Genomic DNA, 17,891 nt, shown 5'->3' with positions numbered 1-17,891 from the left:
GTGGCAACATTTTTAGGCAGGTTAACATGAATTTGAGGTGTATGTGGGGTTACATTCATACAGGAATAACTTTGGCTCACACCGCCCCCTGTCGTCCATCAGCGGAAATGCACCAGATTGGTTCAAGCGTTGCCTGGATACAACCAACAACTGCGGACCTTCAACTGATGTAGATTATCGTAGCCTCGAAAGTTTTAAAGCTTTGTCAAGTGTTTTATTTAGAAGTAGTGATTGTTTTCTTTAGTTGTGAGGTAATATACGTCGAATAAAAATGTCATCTGCGGGTCAGTTCGGCCGGCGAAGAGGCTCCAGCAAGAAAGGTGAGAGTTTGGGGTAAACTTTACTTGAGTGAAGCTAACGTTAGCTGTCATGGCTAATAGACGATATGCAAGTCTGTGATGGTGACAGTAGTCTTGAAATCCTGTAACAGTAACGTAAAAAAACTATGAACAATGAAAGAGTGGCTTTGAAAACTACAAGTATGGATCCACCCATTGTCATTCCCACCAAAAGAAAACAACTTCCTGTATTACTGAACAGTATACTTTCTGCATGTATTTATATTCCCCATATGCAGGATCATAGCTATATTTATACAATACTGAGTCCCTTCATTTAATTTAAATCTACCTTTTTTGTGTCTAAAAACAGTCAAATTAAAATGCGTTAAGGAAAAAATATCTGAAATAACCTTAAAAAAATAGTATTTAGTTTTACATACAGTAGCATGCATGTGCATGTGTTGTATAACAGATTATACAACACATGCCATGAACTCATAAAACATCTGAGGTGCAGACAAAAAAAAATGATTGCCTCAAAAAACGCATTTCCTCACATCCTAAATCATCCAGGGACCACAAATAATGTCTCATGCTATTCACTTCCATGTGTGATAATATGAACTTCCAACAGGGAAGAAATGAATATGCATCCCATAACATTCTAGAGAAACACATTTTCAGTCCTCAATGGCCCAAATTACACAAAGTGCATATTTCCAGTGTCCTTAAATACACTATGTTCTAAATTGAGTGCCTTCTTTCCTCCTTTTTTTAAATTCAGCTGAGGAAGCCAGCGGGATGATCCAACTACCAGACCTGCAACAAGTTACTGTCTTCACCAAGGATGAATGGCTGAGGATGCAAGATGGATTGGACCAGGTTGATGAAGACAAGGAGAGCATGAGACAGGCAGCGAAACGGAGGGAGGCCCTGCATTTGCGGTCTAAAGAGGCGTCGGAACTCGCTGTAAGTTGCTTTTTTCTGAGATATTGTTTGCTTTATGTTAATATATTTGTAAGGTTGCACAATAAATGCACAATACACTGCAGTAAAGCAAAAAGGCTAACACACTAAATACATTTTCCAAAGGGTCAGAGGCAAAAAAGGCTGGAGGCAAAGAAGATCCGGGAGGAGATCGAGGAGGAGAAAAGGAAATTGATGGATAAAGAAGAGGCCAATTATCGGGAGCAGCAGCGGAAAGACGCCATCGAAAAAGCCAAGATTCAGCTGTTCTATCAGACTGACCGTGTCAAAGGATTACATGTGAGTATCTCTTGAGAATCGTTGTACATGTTTTGCTATATATGTTGGTGTTTTGGGGGTAACGAATGATTAATGCTACTTCCGCAGCGTGGCCTCTTGCTGACAGAGGTGCTGAAGGAGAGGGAGGCTCAGATTGAGCTGAAGCAACGATTGAAGAATGCCTCCAAAGATGTCAACAAAGATTACCTGGATATGGTCAAGACCCGAGAGGACGAAGCCTTACAACGGGAGCAGGAGAAAGCCCTCGGCAAAAAGCTCAAGTGTCGGGCTATTGCAGAGGAATTAAAAGTAAAGTAAGTCTCGCATCAGATACGACAAAGCAGCTCTGCACATTCATCAGTTACCAGGGTTTTTTAGAAGATTATCAAAGATCCTTTATCATCCTATTTTGCAGCCAAACTGTGTAACAGATTCCAAATAAGCAATTGAGAAGGCTGAGAATGAATTTTTTTGCAGGGTCAAGGAAAATGAGCTGGCGAGAGAGCGACAGAAGGTAGAGAACAAGGAGGAGGCGGAGGAGATCCAGCGCCTAAAAGAGCTCCACCAGTGGGAGCAAAGAATGGAGGAAGACAGACAAGCGAAGCTGAAGAGATACCTCATGCGAGCTCACCTGGTACTGCCTCAACAGAGCAGGTTAGCCAGTGTTTGTGTCACTACTTTACACAAGTTTACCAGCGCGTCCTCTGTATTTACAGGAAGAGGTCGCCACCAGAGACCTCATGATAGCAACAGATGAGCAAAAACTGAAGGCTGAAGAGGAGCAGAGGAAACTTTTTGTCTCTGCAAAACACAAGATGACGGAGTTAAGGATAGACAAAGAAAAGGAATTGTTTAGGTAAGTTAATATAAATATTACCAACCAACCATCACATGCAGTGGATCCCTGGTGTTTCATTCTTCAGAGAGGCCCAGATGCGCATCGAGAGGATCACAGACAAGCTGGTGGTGGAACAGCAGGATGAGACTGACAGGGAGGGGCAGAGGATGGCGAAGGCCGTCGCCAAGCGGGATGCAAAACAGGCACGACAGCAGAGGGAGGAGCAGGAGAAGAAGGCCGCCATGTTGGAGTCCATCGCCGCACACAGAGAGTTCATGGTGAGGTTTAGATGCTGCTCCTGCAAAAATATACTGTTTCTGTAAAGCTGTTACGTCATACCTGTGACGCACACTGTTTCATCAGAGAAAAGAGAAGGAGCAGAGGGAGCACAGGACTCAACAGGACCACCGAGATGACCTCGAGGGCAAGAAAGAGGCCGACAGGATATTTTCTGAAAAACAGCAACTGAAGGCGCAGAAGATCCAAGAAGAAGCACGAAAACTCAAAGACTTCAACGCCATACAAATGGTAAATGTTGAAACTATCCCACACCACAAAATGAAAAATTGTTGTACATCCATCTTTCTTCCTTCTAAATGTAGGCTATAAGAAGTGCCAGGCATCAGCAGCTGAGAAGAGAGGAGCAGGAGTTCGACATGAAGAACGCAGAGCTCATCGCCGAAGAGGAGAAGCGCTTTCAACAGTATTCACAGCAAATCATCAGCGCGGCTGCCGAGGCTCAGCGAAACGTGTTTCCGCTCCGCAAAGCCGCGGGGGAAGGGGTCGGAGGAGGGCACGGTCCGGCGACGTCTGGAGTCCGGCCTAGATACCTGGTTCAGGACTGTACGGGTGCTCAAATGCCCAAATACGTCTCTGGTACCACCCAGAACATTAAAAAGCTTCATGAGGCCGTAGATATCCAAGAGGCAAAGGGGAAGCTCGGGTTTAATTGGTCATAAGCTGCTCCAAGCTGGCAATGTTGCTTTCAAGAGGTTTTTAAATTAATTAAAATGTTTTTGGCAGGCTGTCTGATCTGATATTCTTTCACTATTCCATTTATAAACACAATAGGATGGTGAAGAGCGAATAGTAAATCAGGCTATAATCAGGACTCATGAATAGTCATTATGTTGTGTCACCACTTGCATGTGTAACATGTCCCGTTGTTGAGTTTAGAAAGCAAGACATGCAGTGCATCATGGTCACTCTGTGGTAAATAAGGGAGTGATTTTGGACACAATCAGATACTTTTGCAGGAATGATGATAAAGTACGTGATATGGAGCGATGCATGCTTTAGACAAGGTTCTCTGAATGTCCAGATGCACCCGTTTATTTCAAACTTCTGTAATGTTCCATACATTCTGTAGAGAAACGTGAGAGCTAAATTACACACAGTTTGAAATTAATCACAGAAAACAACAAAAAGGTTCTGTGAATATCGCGAATCAACAACGACCAAGATGGCGACTATCTGGGCCAAAAATGTGGACTGTCTCTAAAAACTGTGGTGAACTGAATCAGACGCTGGATGACAAAACCTTCACAGTACAGTGTAAATATCCTGTAATAATGTAACTGTTGATTACAGTCAACAGTGTATAAGTCATAATGTTCAGACTTCCAGTAGATGGATTGTGTTTATGACAGCATTTACAGAATATTAAAAGTCGAGTCCTTCTTAAAACCAACCTTCTCAAAACACAATGTATACAAAGTGATTTTATGTTGTACTTGCAGCATGACGTTGACAATTCTTTTACATTTAAAAAAACAAAAACAGGTATCTCAAAAACGGTTAACAAATCTACAGGAAAAGGTCGCGTGTGTACAAAAAGAAAAGGAAAAAAAAAAAGTCATCATATCTCACCTAACAATGACAGGGATATGCATGCAGAAATTAAGTGTTCTCTCTTGGAACTTAGAGATGATGCTTCCCCCAAAACCAACCGTTAAATACATTTCAGGAGAAAAGACGTTATAAAGGATCACTGTTGCAATTTCTAACTGATTTTACTGCAACTACTCTAAAGCCAAAATATAATTTACCAAAAAACAAAAAAAAGAGTCTTTAAACAGATGTCTTCAGGTCATGTACAATTAAAAGAACGCCTGGTATTTCACGCTAAAGATTCATTTCCTTTTCAGTCACGAATGCTCTCCTCTAAGCTGGCCATGCAGCCTCAACTACCCATCAACAGTGTGATGCACTTAAAGGGCGACTTATCCACAACTTCCATTCAATGCCAGAATTAAGTCCATAGTTCTGCCAAAGCTTACATGACGTGTCAGTCTTCTATGACCAGTTTGAGTGGTATTCACAAAGTTCCTACAGTCCTGGAAAGTGTGCACTCGTGTTAGCTTTGGCTGAACGATGGAGTTTGTTTTTATGCACTGAATGAGGAATATGAATTAGTCCCACTCTTGATGGAAAGCCGATGCTGTATAGAACATGTGAAGTGGGTATAAAACAGGGACAGACTTCAAAACTCACGATCTATTCTTTCAGATATCATCAAGCTCAGTCGCTGTCGGAGCTTGAGCTAGAGCTCGATTTCTTCCTCTTGTCGTTGTTTCGGTATTTGCCCTTGGTACTATCTGGCCTTGGTTTGGCCGGGCTTCTTCTGTCTTTGGATTTGGAGTTAGATTTTCTCTCTCTCCGCCTGGAATCTGGGCTCTTTTGACGCTTTCTTTTCTCGTCCCTGTCGCTCTCGGAGCTGCTGCTACGCCTTCTTCCACGCCTGTGAGAGGACCGATCCTTGCTGTGGTCTCTCTTAGCACTCTTGCTCCTGGAGCGCCTGCCTCTGTGGGAGTCCCTCTGCTTATTTCTGTCTGGACTTCTTGTTCGTCGCTCCTTATCCCTGGATGACTCTCGCTTCTTATTCTCCCTTTCGTTGCTGTGCCGTCTTTCCTGACTCCGACTACGCTCTCTGCCCCTCTCTCTGTCTTTTTCTCGTTTTTCTTCTTTGTCTTTTGACACTGCAGGGCCGCTCTTATCCCTGTTCCTGCTGCTTGATCTGCGCCCCTCTTTTGTGGTCGTTTTTTCCTTACTTGGTGACTTCGTCTGAGTTCTCTCGCCATTTTTTCCTTTAGCATCCTCCTCATTCTTTTTATCGGACTCGTGATCCTTATTTTTATCTTTATTGTGATCAGACTCTGACTCCTTTTCTTTCTTACTAGCATTTCGATCTTTGCTCCTCGAGCGACCTTTTCTGTCATGACTCTTGTGCTTGTGACCCTTCTCTCTGCTTTTTGACCTCCTACTCTTTTCTCTGCTTTTACTACGGCTTTGCGATTTATCCCTTTTCTTCGCCTTGTGTTTGCTATGCTTCTCGTCCTTCTCAGCAGTGTCCTCTTCTTTGCTTTTGGATCTATGTGACCGACTTTTCTTGTCTTTTTTACCCTCAGCTACGCTGTCGTGCTTTGTGTCGGAGGTACGTCTCTCTCGTCTTGTAGCTTTAGCAGCCTCCTCCTTGGCGTCGTTCATGTCACCTCTGTTAAAACAACATGCAAGGTAAATGTCAACTACAGAACTTCACAACTGACATCAGGCAACACTATGAAATCACACAGCATTCAGTAATGTTCTGAGCCAATACATTATTCAGGAGTTCAGAAAATATTTGAATAGTTCATTTTTAAAGACACTGATTAGCTTTAAAATACATAATCTGGGAACATTTTATGTAAAAAATCAAATTAAACTAAATCTCTAACTGGCAACATTTTAAATAGTCACATACAGCCGTATTTGATCGTCTTTTGTAGTTGTAGTGTAAATCCAAGTGAGATTATCTTACTTGTCGCCCTTAATCCAGCGCTCTCCGGTGACCGCCCTCATCCTCTGACGTTGCATCTCCTGGCGCCAGTGTGGAGGGGTTTCACTGCGCCGAAAGCCATCTCTGGACCTTGAGCGTGACGGAGTCCGGTAGCGCTGGATGGGGAAAATGACAAACCACTTACTTCTGTTCTACAGAGACTGGAACAAACACTGGACAAGAGTGTTTAGAAATTGTGAAATGTTTTGATTTTATGTGTCGCTGCCTTACAAAAGCAACTTTACTTACTCCCATCTCAACAGATGTAACATAAATTGTAAAATATAAATAAAGAACACAAAATGCCAGCTGAGTGCTTCACACTGCACTTACCCTTGGACCCCTGCCTTTTATCTTCCTCCCAGATCGTGTCATCACCAATCTTCTATTAAAGGATGACTGTGAATTATATGTCCTGCCAGTACTGGAGAGGGAGTGGGGGGGGGGAAAGAAAGAAAAATGAAATTTACCTGACTATTACATAATTTTTAGATGCATGTCAAGAAAACTGACCTCTCTCTTGGCCTTTCCTCTTTACTTGGCTGAGCCTTTTCCTCCTCTTTTGGATTCTGGACCACCTGGGGACTCCTTCTCATGAGGAATCGATTCTCTGGAATGGGTGGAATTTCTTCAGGACGTACAGTGGAGGTAACCAACTCTTCTTGTTCTTTCTCTTCAGTACTTTCAGCCTCAGACCTAGGAAAGCATTGGCGCTCAGAATAAAGACACTACGTAGTGTTTACACTGCAGACAGTGAAAATGTCACAATACATTTAGCTACCTTTTCTTTTCCTTCTTCTGTTTCTTCTTTAGCTTTTTCGCCTTCTTTTTCTTCTTCTTAGATTTCTTCTCCGATTCTTCGGAATCAGAGGATGATTGCGATGAGCTCTCAGAGTCGCTGGAGCTACTGCTGGAACTGGAGGAGGCTCGCTCCTTCTTCTTTTCATCTTTCTTTGCTGTTAACATTCAAGGGTCCGTTAGAATCACTGCTTCGTTAAAAAAACAAAACAAGAGCTAAAAAATGAACTAATTTGAAACTTATTTTGAAAGTACTGAAATGTTTACAAACAAACCTTTAGATTTAGGAACAAGCTCTCCACAGTTCAAAACTTTCACGTCAGCATATGGTCTGCTATTGGGATCGGTTTTCTGGTTCTCCATGGTTTGAACAACCTCTTGGCCGGAAATCACATGACCAAAAACCACATGGACACTGAGGAAATACAGCGGTAGTGAGCTTTAGCCATGTTGATCCAGGTGAATCAGTGTACATTGTCACCGATGCATTCAATCAATGTTTTACGATCAAACAGCACTTACCTATCCAGATGTGGTGAGGGCTTTGTGGTTCTGTAGTATTACGGCAGGCCATTCAGGGAAAAAGGGCATAATACTTATTTGTATAGCTTAGGACAGACAGAATGAACTAATACTGCATCAAATCTACAATATATTTATAGGAATATTACTTACATGAAAAACTGTGATCCATTTGTATCTTTGCCCCTGTTGGCCATAGACAGCAGGTACTCCTTGTTGTGTTTCACAGCGAAGCTTTCATCTGGGGGGGAAAAGGATAAGATTGTACTGCCATCTTGAAGCCAACTTCAGTTTGGATAAAAACAGACAGCTCTGACAGGCGCCTCTTTACCTTCAAAAAAGCCTCCATAGATGGATTCACCTCCTTTTCCATTACCTGTGATGTAAGGAGGAATGAAAAAAATAATAAATAAGGAAGGGAGCTGCTACTGGAAAGAGATGTATGGCATAAAAAAATGCTGATTGTTGGTTATACAGGTTTATGCTAACCTTTGCTGATATTTATATCATTATATGCTAATGTGGCACCATATGCATGTGCTAGGTTAAAACTGACAGCTGTATGATGCTTTTAATAGAGATTTGATGTTTCCTTCAAACGTCATCAACTCACCCTCACTGAAGTCTCCTCCTTGGATCATGAAGTCTTTTACAACGCGATGGAACAGACATCCTTTGTAGTGCAGGGGTTTCATAGTTCCTTTACCAACACCCTTTTCACCTGAATGAAACCACAGTCAATGATCAATATCAATATTAAACTGTGCAATAACAAACTGTCTTCTGGCATATTTTTGTTGGTAAAGTTAATAAATTTACCTGTGCAGAGGCATCTGAAGTTTTCACATGTTTTTGGACAGATGTCAGAGAACAATTCAACCACAACTCTGCCGACTGTGGAGGAGAGAGCATTGTTAGTGTTGTTTATCATGGCGAGACATCATCTTCTGTGGTCAGTATATCAGGTGCATCTAGCTTAAACCAATGCAGTCTGACACACTTCTGTCAGGCCTATTTCTATGAATGATGGAAGACTAAATATTAAGGGGGAAATATATACAATTCAAAAGTAGTGTATCCCGCAAAATGACCATATAGTTGAATAAACTCCTCTCTTCTACAGTTTCTGGACACCGGAAAGCAAATAAAGTGAGTGAGTGAATGAAGAAGTAGACATTTTAAGTGTCTCTCTTACCGAGTACATTACTGATGCCGATGTCAAGGAAGCACCGAGCGCGCTGAACTTTGATCCCCATGATCGCCTCTGCTGATCAAACACCTGAAGAACACAAAGATGAGTGGCTGTTAGATAGAAACCCCCCTGCACACCTGCCGAGTTTGGCCAGAAGAACGAGTCGCTTAAATGCTAATGAAAACAATAATAAATATCGTACAAAATCTAAAATAAACCACATAGACGTTGCCGACACCGTTAATGCCACGACTGCAGCTGGATTATTAACTGAATCAAGCTAACGTTAGTTCTGTTTTTTTTTTTTATCAGAAGCTAGGTTAGCTAATTAGCATCGCGTTGTTACGTCTCACTTTGATTTCGATTGCGAAAAGAAACTGTCGAAGAAATAAAATCCTCCCGCTCACGCAAACACACAACAATACGGATACCATCGTTGTGGTTTCACGTAACAGTACACACAAATACACACACACGGTCACCCTAACGGCAGGCCCCGTTATTAGCATTAGCAAGTCCACCTAGCATCAGCCAGACAACATGTAGAGAGGGTTCTTCTTCATGACGTACGTCGTTAAACATTTCGACACATTAACTACACGCATATATGGCGTAAGATGCGGGTGATGCGAAATAACAATACCTGGAAACGAAACGGCTTCACTCCATGCAGCGAGTAGCTCTCACGAACGACGAAAATTAACTTTCATTCAGTGGTTGGCTTGAATGTTTTCTAAAGATGGCGCGGCAGGAACGTCAATGCATTTTCAAGAATCGTGCGCCAGTGAACGCGGCCGGGCAAGAAGCTGGGGAAGCGTAGGTTTTGTATGCCCTGAAATTGGACTGTCAGGTAGAACTTACGCAGGGGCTGCTAACCACCCACTGTACGCATTTCCTTCTTATTAGCGATGCATTGCGGTGCTTATCGTATGTTTATTAAAACAAAGTAGCTAGTGAAATGGGACAACCCTGCGTACCAATGTAGCTCTCCTTCCGACTGTTTGCCCGCTACCTGAAAGGCAAAACCCAGGGTTGCAAAAATCTAGGGCTTTCACGACGTCACTAGCTACGGAAGTGAAGCAGTAATAGCACACACGCTGACTTTGAATAAACGGTTCTTACGTCCTGTTCTAATTCCTGTTGGATATATAGAGTTTGGTCCTCTACAATCTACAGTAATATAGCAAAGAACCGCGGCGGAACTGGTAATAACCTTAACGTGGTCTGGGATTTTAGGTGTTTGTTTCTCCATGCACGTGAATGTCGCACTGACAGACTTGGACATAGTAAAGTCATACATGAAAACACCAGGATGGGGCTGTCTGCGAGATGAAACCGTCTGAACTTCAGGTCAGCATGTCACACTGAACATCACCGCACTGTTTGTGTGTGACATGGTGACACATGTCAACATAATGTTTTTCTTTCTTTTCTCTGTGTGTGTGTGTGTGTGCGTGTGTGCGTGTGTGTGTGCGTGTGTGCGTGTGTGTGTGTGTGTGTGTGTGTGTGTGTGTGTGTGTGTGTGTGTGTGATACAGGTCCCTGAAGGAGCACCTAACACATGCTGCCCCCCCCAGACTGTAGTTTTGTGGGTGTGATCTCGGCTTGGTTCAGTCCAATGAAGACTCCAGTTTATGACTGATGTGAGCTTTGGTCTGTGGTGATGTTCCGGCTCCGGTGTGTGAACCCCTTCCTTCGGAGGTGCCTTCACGGTAGGGTAGTGAACGGAGACCAGGTCCTGGAGCAGCTGAGGGTCTGCTCTGCCGAAGACCAGGTGTTCGAGGTGGTGGGCAAGAACAAGGCCAAGCTCACGGTGAACCATGTCAGCTGGGCGGTCGGGATGCTGTGGAGCTTCCAGAAGGAGAAGCCACAGATGCTCAGGACTGTGGAGCTCATCAAGAGCCACCCGCAGTTCCTGACTCTCCGCGTTTTGGCGGAGAACAAAATTGCTCTTATGAATGACCTTATGTTGGTGGACACGCTTTACAGTTTCCTCAGGTACATTAAGCTTTAGACACAACCAGTGTTCTGTGTTTGAATTGTAATATTGTAATGATAACACACTGTGTTATTGTCCATCTTTTAGGCTGAATGTGGATCCACACGACTCCCTTGTGCAGCAGTTAGTTTCAGAGGCATGGCTCAGAATAGACAGGTATGAATACATCACATTGTTGTGTACATGTGATGGGATGGCAGGTTGCAAACTATTTAAATTTAATGAGATGTTACACAAATGTGACCTTTTGCAGATTTCCAATGGGATCCCTGTCCAAGTTTGCCATCTGCTTAAGTGATCAGCACCTTCAACACAGTCCCCTAATGGGCCACATCACCAGTATTGTGGATCAGAGGTTGTCTTCCATTGATGATGCCAGGTCAGTCAGGAGAGCGATACAATCAAATGGCAAATATTTAAATCAAATTAAAGAACCTCATATTGTGTATTGATTCTCTGGCCATGTTTCCCAGGATTCTTACCACACTGATGATCAGCATGTCGTCGCTGGTCTCTCCCCGGCTGCGGGACGCCCTCATTAGCAGGGCAGACCTTCTCCTGGACACCATGGATCCCTCGAATTATAACAACCCGCGGAGAGTGGTGCAGTTCCTACGCAACATCAAGCACAGTAACCGGCCGCTGCTGGAGAAGTGCAACAAGATCATCTTGTGCAACATCCCCAGACTCGACGCGGGGAATATCAGCATCATCATGGGGCTGTTTCAGTCGCTGCAGTTCAACAACTGTGACTTCAGGCTGGCTGTCAAACAACGACTGATGGAGCTGATCGATTCAAGCACCGATCCTTTCTCCTTCACCAAGCTGTTTGTCGCTCTGGCTCCGATGGCCAGTGAGGAGATCAGAGATGGGTTCGTACTAGCGGAGCGTTTTTTACAAGCAGAGATCTTTACAGAAGTTCTCGGGTGTCACATGTCTCTCATGTGTTTTCCCTTCCTCTCAGGCTGCAGAACACTGCCCTCCTGTTGGCCGACGAGCTCAATGCAAACCAGGCTCTGGCAGTTGCTGAAGCTCTAGAAGAGATTCAGAGCAGGAATCTAAGCTTACTGAACAAGTGAGTTCATATCGCTGCCGTATTGCAACACATAGCGTAAGAAGTGGAGCCTGCTCTGGCTTGGGATTGTGTCACATGATCTTCCTCGACAGATGAAGTCATCTTTAAATTGTAGATTTCCGTTTTTCTGAGCACTGTAAGGATGTTTTGTGCGTGCTGTTCGATTGGACTGAGATTGCAAATTAATTCTTGACCTTAAACAGTATTTTCTCGCCACCAGGTCCATTCACATAAAATTGGTGTCTCCATTCCATAGTTTATTTTTTAATTTTAAAATACCGTAACCATTATAATGTTATACGTTTATGTGAAATTACATAAAACGTACTATATATTTCTAAATTATTTTCCAGAATTGCATCGGTAATCCAAAGGAATCTTCACGTCTACAAGCCAGTGGAGGCGGCCAGAATCACGCAAGCCCTTTTTCTGTTGCAGTACCAGAACCCCGAACTCTTCACTAAACTCAGAAACATTTTGGTCAAGTGAGTACTTATTTTAATCCAGGGTGACCTTTTGCTTCACACTTTGATTGAATCAAACGCCGACCTTTTGCACCTGATCCTGCAGCTTCTTGCAGCGCAGCGTCTTCCCCTACGAAGTGACCATGCTGACCCGCGTCCTGTCCATGCTGCCCTCCCCGCGGCTCGACGACGGCGTGGTCGCGCGCGTGGACGCCGTGGTCACCCAGTGCAATCTCAACGACCTCAACACCATCTCTCACGCCATCGCCAAGTTGGTGCGCAACGACCGCTCCTACCGCCACAGCGCTCCCAGCAAGTACGCCCGCCTGCTGCAGGTCCTGAACCGCTGCGGGCACGAGAGGCTGCAGACGGCCGATCGGCTGGACCTCCTGCTGGAGGAGCTCAAGTACATATCGGGGGAGTGGTTTGAGGAAATGCTGCTGGAGGAGACCATGGTCACGCTGAAGAGGATGATGGACCAGATAAACTGCACCAATGTGCCGGAGTTGGCCCTCTTCTTAACCCGAATAAATCACCTCTGCCCTCCCCTGATGGACCGCATCGCCAGTGTGGCCATTAAAGACATTGACAAGGTGCCCTAAGAGACATCACAGCATGTTAGACCTGGAATAATTAAATACATTAACTGTACTTTTCCTGTGTCATATTTCAGATTCACCACTCGGTAACGTACGCCATCCTGCTCCCGTTTTCCATCTTGAATTACGATCCAGCACAAGCGGACGAGTTGCTCGATGTCTGTATTCAGCGCTCCACTGCTCATATCAGTAAGTCAGTCAGGTGGCACATTTGTTGACCTTTTTCATTTTAATCTTACATTATCTTCTGTGTTTGTAGGCTCCTTTGACCCACACCTGCTGGTTCTCCTGACATACACTTTGTCCGTGGCCGACTGTTTCCCTGAGGAACTGGTCCGAGAAATCTTCAGTATAGACTTTCTAGGGAAGCTGGATGCCCAACTGGAAAGTATGTCCACAATTTGCTTGTGTCTAAGATGTTACTGCATCGATAGAACTAATGTAACCGGCGTCCTCTCCCCTTCCAGCTCTACCTGACGCCCTCAACAAGCGGACCAGAATGCGCCTCATGGAGCTCAACCGAGCCGTGTGTCTCGAGTGTCCCGAGTTCCAGGTGCCGTGGTTTCACGAGCGCTACTGCCAGCAGCTGCAAAAGAGAGGTCAAAAGATGCATCAAGAAATTATTATTTATTATTATTATTAAGATCAGTTCTAAAATTAAATCTATACTGTGAATATGTTTTTACAGGGAATGGCGTAGTCACTCCTGTGCAACAGCAAATCCACAAAATGCTGGGGGAAATCCTCGGGGGCATTAAGTATGTCCGGGTTGCAGTCGTCACTCCATATTTTTACACCGTAGGTGAGTGATTTTGGAAAAAGGTTCCAGCTCTGTATCAAAAGGTTAAAACGCCTGATGAAAAGAGAAACTCCTACATTAAATGTATGATTAATAACTCCTTAAAGACAATTCCTGAAGGTGCATTATAGATTTCAATTCAGTGAAAAAATAAAAACTATGTGAGCGTCAGTGACCTTGTTTTTTTCCCCTTTCAGACTTTGAATGCATACTGGACAAACGGCTGCAGCCGCTGGCCTACAGTGAGACCAGCACGCTGCAGATCTCAGACAGAGGGAAGGTTCACTGGGGGACCAACTCAGTGGAGAACAACAGGGATGAGCTGCCACCTGGAGCCCAGCGGTAGGGACGCATTAAAAACACACGCAACCTGAATAATAAACATGAATACATAACTCAGACCACCTTACTTTTCACTCAGAGTTGCGGTGGACTTCCTTGATTCCAAGTCCTTCTGCAAGAACTCTCACCATATAAAAGGTGAAGCGCTGATGAGGAAAAGACACCTTGAAATCCTGGGATACCGCGTGGTTCAGGTGAGAGGATGCCATTTAAAGTGTCATCTCTTACACTGAATCATACAATGTCTCTTCAACGTGTTCTTTTTTTAACAGATCCCTCACTTTGAATGGAACTCCATGGAGCTTTCAACACCAGAAGCCTGGAAGGAATATCTAAAGAAGAACATATTTAGAGAGCTTTCCTCTTGAAGGCCTTATTTATTGAAGAATGGAAGTAATGTTGCATTTGACGCTTTGACTGTGCTCCTTACAAGTGCTCCTTACTTTTAGACATGAATCTACCTCATTCATGTTAAGTGAGATTGTGTATTATGTGCTTTTGTATTAAAGTAAGTATTTTAAATAAAAAATAATAATGCTTCACTATGTTTTTTATAAATTAATATCTAACATTAATGGGGGGTGTCAATGTTGCTTAACAACTGACATTTTTAAATGTTTTGGCGATCATGCATTTTGCTTGCAAATGACGTGCTGCTGTGAAGGAAGTGGGCAGGTTTAAAATACTGAAGCACACATTCACGCTGCCATTATAGAGCTTTTGAACATGAACACCAGCAGACTTTATGCCTTACACGTGTGACGTATGTAAGGTCTTTCATCAATTCTGTTTAAATTCAGTGTTTATGAATGATATTAATCATGATCATGTCCATATCTTCTGACCTGTGTTTAAAGTGATGAAAACAAAAATATCTAAAATGTCCAACAGACAGTGAGTCTATGAGAGATAATATTTAATACAGAAGAGTCACAAGGTACATATGGTAGTAGTAGATTCCAGATAAACGGAAGAAAACATGACTTTCTACTCAAACCTTTTAACAGTTCATTGAACCACACAGAACAGGCAAAGGGGACATGTGATGTGTTAAAAGATGATAACCACCCAGTTAATGACAGCATGGGCCTACAGCAGTAAAGTGAAAGTGCCTCGGATGTCCCTGGACTACAGTTTGGGCATTCTTGCTGCATTCAGACGCATGGACACACAGGAAGCACCGGCTGCATAACGCATCTCTCTGATGATGCCAGTCCACTGTTTCTTGTCTTCTTCATACCTGGCAGAGACAGTAAAAACATTATAATGCACTATTGGTGAGAGCTAAAAGAAGAAAAAACACAAATACAGTCCAACAAAATCAAACACGTACTGCCAAATGTCAACGATTTCCCCGGGTGCACACTCCTTGTCCTCGTTCGCCACCATGGCGAAGCCTCCGACGGAGTACAACTGCCCCGCGCAGCTCACCAGGTTCACTGAGCTCCTCTCCTGGGGCAACTCTGTGAAGGGGGACCACCTGCAGCAAGGCAAGGCTTTGGTTAAACTGCTCACAACAATGATGGGGATACCATTGATTTAAAGCAGAAAAAATAGAAAAAAATCAACATTTTCTGAATATTCTGTTTGTAATAATAAAACATACTTGTTGGTTCCAAAGTCGTAGGATTCACATGCAGCTGTGAGGCCTTCCTCATTGACTCCCCCAGCGACAACAATCTTCCCTTTATGGATAACTGCCCCGAACATGGATCTGGGCTCCTTCATGGAAGCCACCTCCTTCCACTCCGACCTCTTGTGGTTGTATGCAAACATCTTGTTGGTTGCTTTGCTTTACCGGAGAGACAGAAGGGTTAATGTCATGCGGAAATTAAATTTATATAATATAAAATGATTTGGCATTTCAGTCTTACTTGTCATCCGTTTTGCCTCCGATGCAGTACACCAGGCCGTTCTCAGTGACCACACAGTGGCCGTGGATGGTCATGGGTAGTTTCTTTGTTTGAGTCCACTTCATTTTTCTAAAGAAAGCCAAGTATTATAACAATATTCTAACAGTAAATATATGTGTCTTCAATGAGCTTATCCAAAATGGTTGGTGTAATGAACTTACTCAACGTCATAGCACCAAACGGTGTCATGAGACTCATTCGACTGTAAATCCTTTCCTGCGACGGCAAAGAGGAGGTTGTCACATTCCCCCACGGCAAACAAACACCTGGGGGAGGGCATGGGGGGCAGAGCCATCCACTCAGAGGTGAGACTGTCCAACTGAAAGACACATTTGAAGATATTTTGAAGAACAACATTGGGGGGTTTTATTGTTTCCAGGACTACAACGTGTATTGAATTTCAATACCTGGTAGAAGTAACACTGCAGGGGGTTTTCTGGGTCCTCCTCGTCTACAAACAGCCCCCCCATCACATACAGGAGGTTGCTCTTCGATACCACACTGACGTGGTTTCGGGGGATCTGCTCCGCCATGGTGACGAGAAAACACTCGTTCTCCTGGGTGTCGTAGGCCACGCTGGCCGTGTCATTGATCATCAGAACCATGTCTTTGGCGTGCATGCCGTATCTGCGGTTATCGTTCAGGAAGCCAGGCAGCTTCCCCTTTTCTCCTTCATCTTCACCATCTGGTCCCTTCTTGATTTCGGGCAGCTTCCCCGCAAAGGCCTCCTTTATGACTTTGATTTTTTTGAGGAGCTCGGGATCAGCCTTAATGAGGTCATCCTTCTCTACCTTCTCCTTGAGGTACTTCTCCGGCAGTAAGCGGAAACGAATGCACTCAAAGGCCTCTCCTAAGGATTTGGCGCGCTTCTCTTTGTCTTTTCTGATCCACCTCATGAGGGTCTCAAACACCACCTCCTCTTTCTCCACATTCAATACATCCGCACCAATAATGGCAAAGAGTTCTGGTGCCGCGAGCTCCAAGAATTCCTCGTCCTTGGCTATGGTCTCAAAGCGATCTGCGATGTGATCCCGGGCCGCTATTGCCAGTCTGGTGCTGTTCAGCATCAGTCCCAGCCTGTAGACGGCGAGGCAGTTTTTCTTCGACAGCCTCTTCTGAAGATAGTTCACACAGACCGTGAACACCGAGGGGATCTGGAAGCGGTTGGCGGCGGTCAGAATGTCCTGCACGTTGTCGTCGTTGATGTCGATATCGGCGGAGTACATGTAATTCACAATCTGCTCCATAACATTGGGATCCATGTTCTCCAGAACCACCTCCATTGTATCCACTTCCTTGCCGTCGTGCGAGAAGGACAGCTCCCGGAAATAAGGACTGCAGGCCGCCATTATGAGCCGATGGCAGGGGATGCGCCTGTCTCCCACCTTTAGGACACAGTCGATCAACTTATTCTCATTCAGGAGCTCTTTGAGTCCGTCCTGCAGCAGAGTGCTCTGGAACAGGCGGAGGTCTTCCCTCATGCTCAGGGGATCCATTCTTGTAGGACAGGAAGTGGATGGAGTGCGTTTCGGCGACAGACCGTCCTGGCTGGTGAAGACAGAGAACTATAGGCAGCCAGGTCTGAGACCACTTCAATATAACTTGCCCCCTCTAAATATAGCCAGCCACCCCATCCATGAAGAATTCAGGTTGGCCGACCCAGAGAGCTCACACAGCTGTCATGGAGTAAAAACAACTGTGGAGCCTTGTCACCCTAGTGATTAGTAACAACATTGTTGTACGGCCACAGGAATAACCGATGATCTTTTTATTTGATGTCTGTCTGACACGAGGAAATATATTAACAAGAAAAAACAGATCAACTTTAACACAATGCCGGGGCTTTTTGTTCCAGCATTGTTTGTGACAGATATGGCTGGCATCGACTATAATCGAGTATTCTAGAAACATCTCCATATGAAATGAGTCACAACTCACTGATAGTATTTCATTGCAGCGTGAGTCAGTTTTTCACTGTGACACGTTCACGGGGTCGTTATCTAAGGGG

At 44.2% G+C, this 17,891-nt stretch overlaps 4 protein-coding genes across 5 annotated transcripts; 2 read left to right on the top strand and 2 right to left on the bottom strand.

Annotated features, from left to right (window-relative positions):
* Positions 1–938: 938 nt before the first annotated feature.
* Positions 939–3,418, top strand: cfap210 (cilia and flagella associated protein 210). The gene is made up of 8 exons (XM_084022670.1): positions 939–1,250; positions 1,374–1,547; positions 1,635–1,840; positions 2,004–2,160; positions 2,243–2,382; positions 2,450–2,642; positions 2,728–2,892; positions 2,967–3,418. The coding sequence occupies exons 1-8, from the start codon at positions 1,083–1,085 to the stop codon at positions 3,321–3,323; spliced, it is 1,560 nt and encodes a 519-aa protein (XP_083878796.1). The 5' UTR covers positions 939–1,082; the 3' UTR covers positions 3,324–3,418.
* Positions 3,419–3,641: 223 nt separating this feature from the next.
* Positions 3,642–9,478, bottom strand: ppig (peptidylprolyl isomerase G (cyclophilin G)). 2 transcript variants are annotated; one of them, XM_084023316.1, is made up of 13 exons: positions 9,337–9,478; positions 8,697–8,780; positions 8,321–8,395; positions 8,115–8,222; positions 7,833–7,877; positions 7,655–7,742; positions 7,502–7,531; positions 7,255–7,394; positions 6,963–7,137; positions 6,695–6,877; positions 6,515–6,605; positions 6,164–6,297; positions 3,642–5,857 (listed from the first exon to the last, which is right to left on the bottom strand). In XM_084023316.1, exons 2-13 carry the CDS (start codon positions 8,755–8,757, stop codon positions 4,885–4,887), a joined length of 2,103 nt encoding a protein of 700 aa, XP_083879442.1. In that variant the 5' UTR covers positions 8,758–8,780; positions 9,337–9,478; the 3' UTR covers positions 3,642–4,884. The 2 variants fall into 2 exon arrangements, with proteins under 2 accessions (XP_083879442.1, XP_083879443.1); XM_084023317.1 differs by having other exon boundaries at positions 6,515–6,596.
* Positions 9,479–9,773: 295 nt separating this feature from the next.
* fastkd1 (FAST kinase domains 1) lies at positions 9,774–14,464 on the top strand. The gene is made up of 15 exons (XM_084023839.1): positions 9,774–10,043; positions 10,231–10,690; positions 10,779–10,847; positions 10,945–11,070; positions 11,165–11,563; positions 11,656–11,766; positions 12,120–12,251; positions 12,337–12,823; positions 12,904–13,018; positions 13,089–13,217; positions 13,297–13,428; positions 13,518–13,631; positions 13,826–13,970; positions 14,050–14,164; positions 14,243–14,464. Exons 2-15 carry the CDS (start codon positions 10,356–10,358, stop codon positions 14,336–14,338), a joined length of 2,505 nt encoding a protein of 834 aa, XP_083879965.1. The 5' UTR covers positions 9,774–10,043; positions 10,231–10,355; the 3' UTR covers positions 14,339–14,464.
* Positions 14,228–17,645, bottom strand: klhl41a (kelch-like family member 41a). The gene is made up of 6 exons (XM_084023840.1): positions 16,291–17,645; positions 16,045–16,202; positions 15,845–15,952; positions 15,577–15,762; positions 15,304–15,450; positions 14,228–15,210 (listed from the first exon to the last, which is right to left on the bottom strand). The coding sequence occupies exons 1-6, from the start codon at positions 17,377–17,379 to the stop codon at positions 15,099–15,101; spliced, it is 1,800 nt and encodes a 599-aa protein (XP_083879966.1). The 5' UTR covers positions 17,380–17,645; the 3' UTR covers positions 14,228–15,098.
* Positions 17,646–17,891: the final 246 nt, after the last annotated feature.

Source organism: Eutrigla gurnardus (genome assembly GCF_963514095.1).
Source record: "Eutrigla gurnardus genome assembly, chromosome: 12".
In the NCBI taxonomy this organism is placed as follows: domain Eukaryota; kingdom Metazoa; phylum Chordata; class Actinopteri; order Perciformes; family Triglidae; genus Eutrigla; species Eutrigla gurnardus.
The sequence above is the reverse complement of the archived record's forward strand: the minus strand, read 5'-3'. Positions and strand labels throughout refer to the sequence as shown.

Bases quoted from the DNA above. Each gene is read 5' to 3' on its own strand.
- cfap210 (XM_084022670.1), top strand. From the start codon at position 1,083: ATGATCCAACTACCAGACCTGCAACAAGTTACTGTCTTCACCAAGGAT. The intron at 1,251-1,373 runs GTAAGTTGCTTT...CATTTTCCAAAG, and splicing joins AAGAGGCGTCGGAACTCGCT to GGTCAGAGGCAAAAAAGGCT. The intron at 1,548-1,634 runs GTGAGTATCTCT...CTACTTCCGCAG, and splicing joins ACCGTGTCAAAGGATTACAT to CGTGGCCTCTTGCTGACAGA.
- klhl41a (XM_084023840.1), bottom strand. From the start codon at position 17,379: ATGGATCCCCTGAGCATGAGGGAAGACCTCCGCCTGTTCCAGAGCACT. The intron at 16,203-16,290 runs GTATTGAAATTC...TGTGTCTTTCAG, and splicing joins TGCAGTGTTACTTCTACCAG to TTGGACAGTCTCACCTCTGA. The intron at 15,211-15,303 runs GTACGTGTTTGA...TGTCTCTGCCAG, and splicing joins GAAATCGTTGACATTTGGCA to GTATGAAGAAGACAAGAAAC.
- ppig (XM_084023316.1), bottom strand. From the start codon at position 8,757: ATGGGGATCAAAGTTCAGCGCGCTCGGTGCTTCCTTGACATCGGCATC. The intron at 8,396-8,696 runs GTAAGAGAGACA...TCTCCTCCACAG, and splicing joins CGGCATCAGTAATGTACTCG to TCGGCAGAGTTGTGGTTGAA. The intron at 7,878-8,114 runs GTGAGTTGATGA...CTTACATCACAG, and splicing joins AGGAGGAGACTTCAGTGAGG to GTAATGGAAAAGGAGGTGAA.
- fastkd1 (XM_084023839.1), top strand. From the start codon at position 10,356: ATGTTCCGGCTCCGGTGTGTGAACCCCTTCCTTCGGAGGTGCCTTCAC. The intron at 11,071-11,164 runs GTCAGTCAGGAG...CATGTTTCCCAG, and splicing joins TCTTCCATTGATGATGCCAG to GATTCTTACCACACTGATGA. The intron at 12,252-12,336 runs GTGAGTACTTAT...CTGATCCTGCAG, and splicing joins CTCAGAAACATTTTGGTCAA to CTTCTTGCAGCGCAGCGTCT.